General features: G+C 43.9%; 1 protein-coding gene across 1 annotated transcript in view; it reads right to left on the bottom strand.

Moving 5' to 3' along the window:
• ATP1B4 (ATPase Na+/K+ transporting family member beta 4) overlaps positions 1-11,605 on the bottom strand; it is a 69,162-nt gene extending 57,557 nt beyond the window's left edge. Inside the window, exons 1-2 of the mRNA XM_069747188.1 lie at positions 11,455-11,605; positions 5,580-5,637 (exon numbers count right to left, since the gene is read on the bottom strand). Of these exons, the coding sequence (XP_069603289.1) occupies positions 5,580-5,636 (57 nt within the window). The 5' untranslated portion in view covers position 5,637; positions 11,455-11,605. The remainder of the gene's footprint in view (positions 1-5,579; positions 5,638-11,454) is intronic.
• Between the last annotated feature and the right edge of the window lie 283 nt (positions 11,606-11,888).

The raw sequence follows: 11,888 nt of genomic DNA, 5'->3' as shown, positions 1-11,888 counted from the left end.
AAAAAGAGAGAAAGAGAGAGAAAGAAAGAGAGAGAAAAAGAGAGAAAAAGAGAGAAAGAGAGAGAGAGAGAAAGAAAGAGAGAGAGAAAGAGGAAAGAAAGAGAGAGAGAAAGAGAAAGAGAAAGAGAAAGAGAGAGAAGAGAAAGAGAAAGAGAAAGAGAGAGAGAGAGAGGTCAGACAGCTCTGGTCCATCCTGTGCTATGTGGATGAGGGGTTTACTCTGCCCCTCAGCATCAATATGGTGCTATGAGCCAGCTGCTTGTATACACTAAGTTGATGGAGGATGGGCTATCCTTGGTAAAAAAAAAAAAAAAATACAACCCATGAAGTATCGAAGCACTATAAAAAATAAAAATAAATCAGACTGGAGCAGTCTGAGGCTGAGGGGAGAGTTGGGGAAGGCCAAAGTGGAACTTGTCACTGAACTTCAGCTGAGGCGGAGCTGTTACGAGAGGAGAATAGCTTAGCAGACGTGGGAGTCTGCAGCTCCTGGCAGAAAGAGGAAAGAAGAAAGACGTGTGAGAGGCCATGCAGCCATAGGTGCTGCAGCTCCCGGACAGAGAAACCGAGAAGGAAGAACAGCGTGTAGTGAGCGTACAAGAGAGCTAAGCGCAGGAGAGTGACACCAGGGGAGGACAGCAGCGTTTGGGCTACCTCCCTGTAGAGCGCAGATTCCGGTAGCCAGAAGACAGAGGTTGTGAAGGACTCTATGGCTCAGCAGAAACCAGCAGGACAGCTGAACTATACGTAACCTATCCTGTTATGGACCTGGTGGTTAGGAGCACCCGGAACGACCTGATGGTTAAACTCACACAGGACAAGCTCTGCGAAGTGGGAGCTCTGCTGACCGCAACCCCTAATCCTATCACACAACTAGAAATAGCTGTGGAGCATACCTAACACTGTCTAGACGCCTCTTCACAGCCTAAGAGCTAACTAGCCCTAGAGATAGAAAATAAAGCCTACCTTGCCTCAGAGAAATTCCCCAAAGGAAAAGGCAGCCCCCCACATATATTGACTGTGAGTTAAGATGAAAGTCACAAACACAGAAATGAAACAGGTTTCAGCAAAGGGAGGCCAGACTTACTAAACAGACTGAGGATAGGAAAGGTATCTTTGCGGTCAGCACAAAAAACTACAAAAAGACCACGCAGAGTGTGCAAAAAGACCTCCGCACCGACTCACGGTGCGGAGGTGCCACTCTGCATCCCAGAGCTTCCAGCTAGCAAGGCAAAATCATGATAGCAAGCTGGACAAGAAAACAATGAACAAATAATTAACTAGCAGGGACTTAGCTTCTGCTGGAGTAGACAGGTCACCAGAAAGATCCAAGAGCGAACTGAACCAGTACAAGAACATTGACAGCTGGCATGGAGTAACGATCTGAGTGGAGTTAAATAGAGCAGCCAGCCAAAGAATAAACTACGTCACCTGTGGAAGGAACCTCAGAAGCAGCAGCTCCACTCACAGCCACCAGAGGGAGTCCATGGACAGAACTCGCCGAAGTACCATTCATGACCACAGGAGGCAGTTCGATAACAGAATTCACAACACTATCCACCCTAATACCCTGGAGACACAGTGGCACAGAGCCTGGGTCGTGCTAGAGACCCTGTGAAAAGGCTCGAGTCACCTGTCATACAGGTTTGTGCGCTACCTTTAAGGACGACAGAGAGAACTGTGAGGACCTTGATAGCCACAGGCAGCAAGGGACTGCACCAAAGAGCTGGTACGAAGGCTTCTAACTCCACCTGGTAAAGGGGACTCTGAACTTGCTTCCAAGCCGGCCGGACCCTGCCTGTGCCTGTGATCTGGTGCCCTGGACTGTGGATACCTGATGTCTCCAGTAAACCAGGTAAAGAGACTGCAAACCTGTGTCATCCGTTCTTTACTGCACCACTCACCATCCTCATCTATACACCGGGAGCCCTGGGGACCTACTTCACCTGAGGGAAGTTATACCATCTTAGCTGCCATAACATCACCCCAGAGGACCCCTTTAAGCAGCGTCGGTCCCCACTGACTGAATACCACAGGTGGAGTCACAAACACAAACTTTATTCCAAACCTCTTTAAGGACATTTCTTTTTTACATGGGCGCCCAGGGCCACGGACCGGGTCGCCGCCACTGTGACATCCCCCTTTAAGTACCGGACCCGGTACAGAGTATCCCCAGGCCCTGGCGGGTGACTCACAGTCGAAACGCTTGACTGGGTCACGTCGACCATGTAAATTTTTATTTTGCACGCACTATATTTCTGTTGAAAAAGAAAAAGAAAAGGAAAATCCAGTCCTGTTGAGCCGGACTCTAATTTTTTCTATTTTCCTTGATGTGAGGCCAGGGTGAGGCCGGTGTCTGAGCCCCAGGTGGATGAGCATAGAGCTACTAGGAATCAAGTTTTTAGAATTCTTTTTATATATTGATAGATCCGGCTAGGACAACTACAGGGGTCTCCTGCAGACCCCGGGTTGTCATGCCAACCCATCGGCGATACACGGTCATGTGACACAGGCACCGATGAGCGGGATTAATGATGCGCTTCCTGCGCGTGCATGTTAAATGCCGCTGTCAGAGTTTGACAGCGGCATTTAGCATGTTAACAGCCGCGGGTAGATTGCGATTCCACCCGCGGCTGTTAGGGGCACATGACAACTGATCAGATCAGCTGTCATGTGCCGGAAAAGGTGCGGCCTCATCATCGGAGCCCGCACCAAACAGGAGGAGGCGTCCAATGTTGGGTATATCCGTCATTGGAAGCTAAGGGGTTAAGTCCCTTCAGAGCCAGATTATATAATTGATCACGTCAACTTCACTTTGCTTCCACAGCAGATACACAAAGTTGAAGCGATGTAATAGAAGATGTGTAGCATGTTTCGACACAGCTATTCCTTTATTTAAAAAAAAAAAAAAAAAAAAGTGCTACATTAGGCCATGTTCCCATGTTCAATGTTTGGTTAGTATTCTACCTCAGTATTTGTAAACCAAAATCAGTGAAACAATCAGAGGAAAAGTATAATAGACACCACTTCTGTATTTATCACCCTCTGCTGATTTTGGCTTACAAATACTGAGGGAAAATACTGACCAAATACTGAAGGTGTGAATGTGGTTTTAAAGTAGTAGAAAATGAGACATAAGGTAACGTTCACTTGGTCAGTTTTTGATGCTGCAAATTTTTGCTGAGCGTCTTAGGCTGTGTGCATACGTAGAATGGACCTCTGCGGATTTTTCCGCAGCGGATTTTAGAAATCTGCAGGTAAAAAGCACTGCGTTTTACCTGCGGATTTACCGCGGTTTTAATGCGGATTTTGTGCGGATTCCACTGCGGTTTTACACCTGCGGATTCCTTTTGTGGAGCAGGTGTAAAGCGCTGCGGAATCCGCACAAAGAATTGACATGCTGCAGAATGTAAACCGCTGCGTTTCTGCGCGTTTTTTTTCCGCAGCATGTGCACAGCGTTTTCTGTTTTGCATAGGTTTACATTGTACTGTAAACTCATGGGAAACTGCTGCAGACCCACAGCTGCAGATCCGCAGCAAAATCCGCAACGTGTGCACATAGCCTAACAGGTCTAGCAAAGAGAAGAGATTTATAGAAATCGCACGCCCGCTGTGATTTTATTTATTTATTTTTAACCAGTGTAAACTGACCTGTTGTCCATGTTTGAAATCCACAACATGACTTTCTCTTAAGCCACGGGCACATGTGGAATATTTGGTGAGTTTTTTACTTCAGTATTTGTAAGCCTAAACCAGGAGTGGGTGAGAAATACAGAAGTGGTGACGTGTGCAGTACATGCCACACCCGAGTAGTAGGGCCAGGAGGCATTATTAGGCCCAGACGTAGGTGCCAAGCAGCGGTATGGATATTCTGCGGTGTGGTGCAGTTTGGGGTGTCATGGTGCTCCTACCCAGTTTCTGGCACTCCAGACCTGTTCCAAGGCTACCTCTAGAGGATTTAGAGGTAGGTAGGAAGATGGCAGACCAGAATTTGGTATGAACAGTTCCAACAGTTTACTGGATAACAGACTAGAACAGTGGTCCCCAACTCCAGGCTTCGAGGGCCGCCAACAGTGCAGGTTTTCAGGATTTCCTTAGTATTGCACAGGGGTTGGAATCATCACCTGTGCAGATGATCACATTACCACCGATGCAATACTAAAGAAATCCTGAAAACCTGCACTGTTGGCGGCCCTCGAGGCCTGGAGTTGGGGACCCCTGGACTAGAAGGTTCAATAAAACAAAGGCCTCTAAATACATTAAATGAATGATGGCCAAACCTAACAATGCTAGTGGTACCAGCACACTATCTATTGTGTATAGGGGTGTCCTCACCCTACCCGAGATATTGGGGAAAAGAAGTGTCAGACATGTTGAATATTATACCCAACCTCTTTGTTCTCAGTGGAGACATCTGACAATGGTCTTTTCCACTTTGAGAACGTATGTATGCACAGCTTAGCCAAGTGTACATGAATATGGGATGAAAAGAGGTTAGAGCTTCACTGGATTTCCATACAGGTCCTGGCTGGATGGCATTGGGACTGATACTCTGATATGGCGGATCCATAACTGAGGTTTGGCCTTGCTGCGATGGGCTCTGCAGCTTTAGGGTCTTTCGCGTTATACCCTCGGTCTCTTAGACCAGGGGTCCCCAACTCCAGGCCTCGAGGGCCGCCAACAGTGAAGGTTTTCAGGATTTCTTTAGTATTGCATTGGTGGTAATGTGATCATCTGCACAGGTGATGATTCCAACCCCTGTGCAATACTAAGGAAATCCTGAAAACCTGCACTGTTGGCGGCCCTCGAGGCCTGGAGTTGGGGACCACGGTCTCAGAATATGCGGGCAGGACTCTCAGTGCCACTCGCCAGTGTCCTGACCTGTCTGAGTTAAGTATTCCTAAGGCAGGAACGTGTCTTTATATATCTGCTGTTGTTGGCTCTTGGTTGTCAGGGCTCTGAAGACAACTGTCTGGCGAGGTACTCAATCCTAGCCGCCCTTGTACCCTGCTCCTCGCCTCTAGTCCGGCCTGACCCTCTCCAACTGCCAACAACCTCTGTCACCATAGCAACCAGACTATAGAGGATGTTGATCAGACAGAATGACACCAAGCGATAAATCAAAGCATGAATTAATCAAAGCAGACACGGCCCCTTTGCTTCCTCTCCTGGTTTTGGCTTACAAATATGAGGTAAAAATCTCACCAAATACTTGTGTGAACATGCCCTAATCTGCACATGCCTTTATTTAAAAAAAAAAGTTTTGTCAAAGCCAAACACCAAGAAGTATAAAAAACAAAGCAGCTTTACTTAAAACACAACAGACAAAAAAAAAAGCAGCATCAGAAATACAATAAAAACCTGATGTAAAAAACGTACTACAAAATGAAAAAGAAAAATTCACAAGTAACCTAATTTACATAATAGGTGAAAAATGCTGCAGAAAACCTAAAACATGAAAAACTCCCCAAATATTCATTGTGGGAACGTGGAGTAAGCTGCTTACTGCCACCGATCTGATGGGAGGCATTAAAGTAGTGACGCCAGAGCGTAGTAGTCCCACTGTATTCAGCACTTACCGACGAATGAAGGTAGTTCCCATGTTGGTCTGTAGGGGGCGCAGAATTAATTTCCATACTGGAAAATAATAGAGAAAAATGACAGATCGTGAAGTCATTGGGAATCATTCACACTGTAAATTGTACATCTTGGTCAGGACTTTATTGGACAGTAGAAAGAAACCGTGTGGGCCTGGAAACAGTTTCCACATTGTCAGGTATTTGTGAGGTACAGTAATCCCATGAATACAATTTAATGCTCGTCTTATGATGAAATGTCTGCCATCTCCCATCTGTGATCAATCTAGAAGGTTCAATAAAACAAAGGCCTCTAAACACAATAGATGTATGCTGGCCAAACCCAACAATCATAGTGGCATCATTACACCATCTATTGTGTATGGGGGTGTCCTCACCCGGACCGAGATATTGGGGAAAAGTAGTGTCAGACATGTTGAATGATTTACCCAACCTTTCTTTCCCTCACTGGAGAAATCTGGCATTGGTCTTTTTTGCTTTGAGAACAAATGTACGCACAGCTTAACCAAGTGCACATGCATATGGGGTCAAAAGAGGTCACGGGGGGACGTCAACTCAAGGGTTATTCCCATTTTAACATGTTTCAGGAGTTGTTGTTTGCTGGGTATACAACTGCTCGGGGTACAACCGCTGGGACCCCCATGACCCTGAGATAGGGGCTCTGAAGTGTCCTGATGGGATGGAGCAGTAACTGTGAATGTGATCTGCTTCATTCATGGTTTATGGTAGTGCTGAAGAGCTGAGTACAGCACTCAACAGGGCGACTCAGAGCCCCGAGATTGGTGGGGATCCCAAGATAGACCCCAGTTATCAGCAAGTAACCAGCTATACTATGGAGAGATGATATCTAGATGGGATCAATCCCTTAAGCCTATGTGCACACGTTGCGGATTTGCTGCGGATCCGCAGCGTTTTTCCCACGCAGAAACGCTGCAGATCCGTAAGTGATTTAGAGTACAATGTAAATCAATGGAAAAAAAAAATGCTGTGCTAATGGTGTGGAAAACTCTGCACGGAAAACGCAGCGGATTAAAATTAGGAGAATGTGACTTCTTTTTGCAGATCTGCAGCGTTTCTGAACCCATTCCATAATAGAAATCCACAGGGGTAAAAAAAACGCATGAAATCCGAACAGAATCCGCAAAAAAATACACACAAAATCTGCGCAGATTCTGACCTGCGTTTTCTGCCAAGAAATGCAGAATCTGCACAGAAAATTCCACAGCCAAATCCGCAACGTGTGCACATACCCTAATGTGTAACCGTCGTTTTAATTTTATAAATCAATAGTACACATGAAAATAAGCTAGGAGATGGCATCTGCTACTGATAAAATTATGTAGATAGGAGGGGGGAGGAGGAGGTAGGAGCCATCATCAGAAAATGACATTATTTAAATCAGGTTTATGTGTTAAATGTATTTTTTTTTTTTTTAATCTGACTGTTTTTTTCTTCAATATCAATTGCTTTAAAAGATAAAAATGGGAGTGGGAGCAAGAGAGCTGTGACTTCACCTATTGAGATTGGCGGTTTCTGTGTAATGAGCCGAGTATAGAGGGGTCACTGGTTGTTGTAATCCAGATGATAAAATAAAGTGTTATGGCGCTCACCCAACAACTACTTATCTGTTTATCAAATCCAGCAAACAAGCAGGATAAAACCAGATAGGACACACAACACTAGACCATGGACATTTCACATCCTCAGACACTTTCTAAAGAGGTCTTGTTTCAGATTGTGAAACAGATGTAAGCTAATGCTGCATGTCTTCTTACATAGTTTCATAAAGGACTGCTCTGACAGTAAAGAACCCTTTCCTGTTTAGCTGCTGAAATCACCTTTCTTCCACCCTTTTGATCAGAAAATGTTAACTAAGCACCTTACTCGCAGTGTGCTGATTCATAGGATAGGTCACTGTGCTGGCTGCCCAAACATTATAGGACCCAATTTAAACTGCTTGTTCTCACCCACAACGCTCTCCACAGTGCGGCACCTCCCTACATCTCCTCTATCATTCCTGTTTATCAGCCTACCCACTCGTTACGCTCCGCAAGCAACTTTTGATCAACATCCACACTAATCTGTACCTCCCAGCTCCAAGATTTCTCCAGAGTTGCGCCAATCCTTTGGAATGCTCTACCCCAAGAAATTAGAACCACAACTTACACAATTTCAGGTGCTCCCTAAAAACACATCTGCTTAGGGCGGCTTATCATGTTCCCTAATCGAAAATTATATATATATATATATATATATATATATATATATATATATATATATATATATATATATATATATATATACAGTGGGGCAAAAAAGTATTTAGTCAGTCAGCAATAGTGCAAGTTCCACCACTTAAAAAGATGAGAGGCGTCTGTAATTTACATCATAGGAAGACCTCAACTATGGGAGATAAACTGAGAAAAATAAATCCAGAAAATCACATTGTCTGTTTTTTTAACATTTTTTTTGCATATTATGGTGGAAAATAAGTATTTGGTCAGAAACAAACAATCAAGATTTCTGGCTCTCACAGACCTGTAACTTCTTCTTTAAGAGTCTCCTCTTTCCTCCACTCATTACCTGTAGTAATGGCACCTGTTTAAACTTGTTATCAGTATAAAAAGACACCTGTGCACACCCTCAAACAGTCTGACTCCAAACTCCACTATGGTGAAGACCAAAGAGCTGTCAAAGGACACCAGAAACAAAATTGTAGCCCTGCACCAGGCTGGGAAGACTGAATCTGCAATAGCCAACCAGCTTGGAGTGAAGAAATCAACAGTGGGAGCAATAATTAGAAAATGGAAGACATACAAGACCACTGATAATCTCCCTCAATCTGGGGCTCCACGCAAAATCCCACCCCGTGGGGTCAGAATGATCACAAGAACGGTGAGCAAAAATCCCAGAACCACGCGGGGGGACCTAGTGAATGAACTGCAGAGAGCTGGGACCAATGTAACAAGGCCTACCATAAGTTACACACTACGCCACCATGGACTCAGATCCTGCAGTGCCAGACGTGTCCCACTGCTTAAGCCAGTACATGTCCGGGCCCGTCTGAAGTTTGCTAGAGAGCATTTGGATGATCCAGAGGAGATTTGGGAGAATGTCCTATGGTCTGATGAAACCAAACTGGAACTGTTTGGTAGAAACACAACTTGTCGTGTTTGGAGGAAAAAGAATACTGAGTTGCATCCATCAAACACCATACCTACTGTAAAGCATGGTGGTGGAAACATCATGCTTTGGGGATGTTTCTCTGCAAAGGGGCCAGGACGACTGATCTGGGTACATGAAAGAATGAATGGGGCCATGTATCGTGAGATTTTGAGTGCAAACCTCCTTCCATCAGCAAGGGCATTGAAGATGAAACGTGGCTGGGTCTTTCAACATGACAATGATCCAAAGCACACCGCCAGGGCAATGAAGGAGTGGCTTCGTAAGAAGCATTTCAAGGTCCTGGAGTGGCCTAGCCAGTCTCCAGATCTCAACCCTATAGAAAACCTTTGGAGGGAGTTGAAAGTCTGTGTTGCCAAGCGAAAAGCCAAAAACATCACTGCTCTAGAGGAGATCTGCATGGAGGAATGGGCCAACATACCAACAACAGTGTGTGACAACCTTGTGAAGACTTACAGAAAACGTTTGACCTCTGTCATTGCCAACAAAGGATATATTACAAAGTATTGAGATGAAATTTTGTTTCTGACCAAATACTTATTTTCCACCATAATATGCAAATAAAATGTTAAAAAAACAGACAATGTGATTTTCTGGATTTTTTTTTCTCAGTTTGTCTCCCATAGTTGAGGTCTACCTATGATGTAAATTACAGACGCCTCTCATCTTTTTAAGTGGTGGAACTTGCACTATTGCTGACTGACTAAATACTTTTTTGCCCCACTGTATATATATTCCATTCACTATCTCGGAATATAATTCTCCAACATACTCCACCGCACCCAAAAGCACCATAAATACTGACTGGTGACTAGCTCGTGCGCAGCTTTATCTTTCTCCATTTCCTCAAGATGGCTGAACCATCATTGTAAATAAGCCCCTGTACCTTGTGTCACACCCACCTCATTGTAGATTATAGCTCTTACAAGCGGGGTCGTCATTATTGTGCTTTAATTATTTTATTATCTTTAACTTTGTTACTTATGACTGTTGTGTATAAACTGTTGAATTGTAAAACGCTGCGGAATATGTTGGCACTATATAAAGATTATTATTATTACATGTTTGTATAATGGTCACATAGCGTACTTGTGCTCCTGTACATTAATTTAATACTAAAAAGGTGCACAGGCCCTATTTTTCGTTATATAGTGACAAACACTAAAGTAGTGACAACCATTTATCTGTACTTATCAGAGGCAGAATGACAATGATGGAAAATGCTAAGGAGTCTGCTGAAAATTATCCCTTTAAGGAAAAGTAGTATGAGTCTAACCTCCCCCAGTGGCCTGAATGAAAACTGCAAGATTACTATATACCGTATATACTTGTGTATAAGCCGAGTTTGTCAGCGTATTTTTTTGTGCTAAAAACGCCCCCCTCCCCCCCCGACTTATACTTGAGTTATTGTCCCAGAAGACGGTGTGGGAGGAGGCTGCAGAGTTGCAGGTCCCAGAGGCAGGAGACGGCAGCTGCAGCTAAGTCCTGTGCCCCTGCTAAAGGGAAATGAATATTCACTGCGCTGGCAGTGGATATTAATTTCTCTTATAGCGCGCACATTTACAGCCGCAGCCTTTCAGCACACATCCTACTTACTTTCCCTGTGCACCCTCGCTGCATCTCGTTCCAGGGCCAGCAGCTCTTCAAGCTGAGCGATCATGTGGCCCCACTCGTTAAGGTAATGAATTTTCACCTCTCTTTACTCCCATAGGTGTGGAGTGAATATTCATTACCTTAATGAGCGGGAACACGTGATTGCTCGGCCAGAAGCGCCGCTGGAACTAGATGCAGCGAGGGCGCGCAGGGAAGGTAAGTAGGATGTTTTTTTTTGTTTAGTTTTTTAATAGGAACCATGCATACAGGTACGGGGGAGTCAGGGATGGGGAGCTATGCATACCAGGATAGGGATGAGTGGACAATGCATACCCGGCTTATACGCGAGTCAATAAGTTTTCCTATTTTTTTGTGGCAAAATTAGGTGCCTCGGCTTATACTTGGATCGACTTATACATGAGTATATATGGTATATTCTTTTAAATAAAGATCGTAATCTGAAAGCAAAACAACAATTGTTGCCTTAGCATTACATGCAATACAAGAAAAAAAAAAAAATCAAGATTTCTGATGATTACTTCTCTTTACATTTCTTTTAAAGGTGGTCCTATGATGGCAATAATGGTGGTAAATAGTCTTCAGCTGGGTGAAGGCCATATTGAAGCTCAGTGGCAATGGTGCAGGAGATTGCTGAGTATTTATGATTTACAAATGTTGCACATGGTTAGTTAGGTGTGACATGTGTCATGTAGGAGTTTGCATAGGTTTGAAGGTAATCCGAGAAATATACAGAACAATTGGAACTTAATTGTAATGTGTTATGAAGTACATAACTGTCTGCAGTTTACAGTCCAGCAATATGCTATCAGAAATCATTTCCATTACATGGTTAAAGACTAGTGTTTTACATTTGGTTAAGGGGCATTGAAATGTTAAGACGTAAAAATTCCCATGTGCCATAAAAGTACCAATGAGCAGATCTCATGCAGTTAAAGGCTTATATAAGACATTTAGGCTACATATATAAGCATGTAAAACAGATTTACTTACATACGGCTATAATCATCTGATCAATGCATAGGTAATTGATTACTGAATATTTGGTGTATTATTATTTTACCTTATAGTGTCTTTTTGACAAAATCTTCAATAAGTGGATTTGGTGATTTTCAATGTCTATCAGTGCTATCTCATATCTTTGGGTAACATCGATCCTTAAGTGAACCGTCTCTGCACAGACGGAGATGTCCCAGCTCTCCTGGAAAAAGAACGACTGAGAGAGGTTTTCTCACATACAAGCCCCGGACCTAGAGAACTGGCAATGTGTGCCTGTCAGTCAAAACTAGCCCATACTGGCAGGCCTCTCAAAAATTGCCACTATTTTTATCCTTGCATTCAGTCATGGCAAAAAAAAAAAAAACAACGGTTTGCAGTGTCAGTTCCCAGCGAGACATAACTTGTGTGAACTGGATGGAGCAGGCATAGCTGCCGCTGTATGAAGGGTTACATTGGGTAAGAGTTCAGACACACATTACATTCGTGTTTAGAATTGGG

Source organism: Ranitomeya imitator, chromosome 2 (assembly GCF_032444005.1).
Source record: "Ranitomeya imitator isolate aRanImi1 chromosome 2, aRanImi1.pri, whole genome shotgun sequence".
NCBI lineage: Eukaryota > Metazoa > Chordata > Amphibia > Anura > Dendrobatidae > Ranitomeya > Ranitomeya imitator.
The sequence above is the reverse complement of the archived record's forward strand: the minus strand, read 5'-3'. Positions and strand labels throughout refer to the sequence as shown.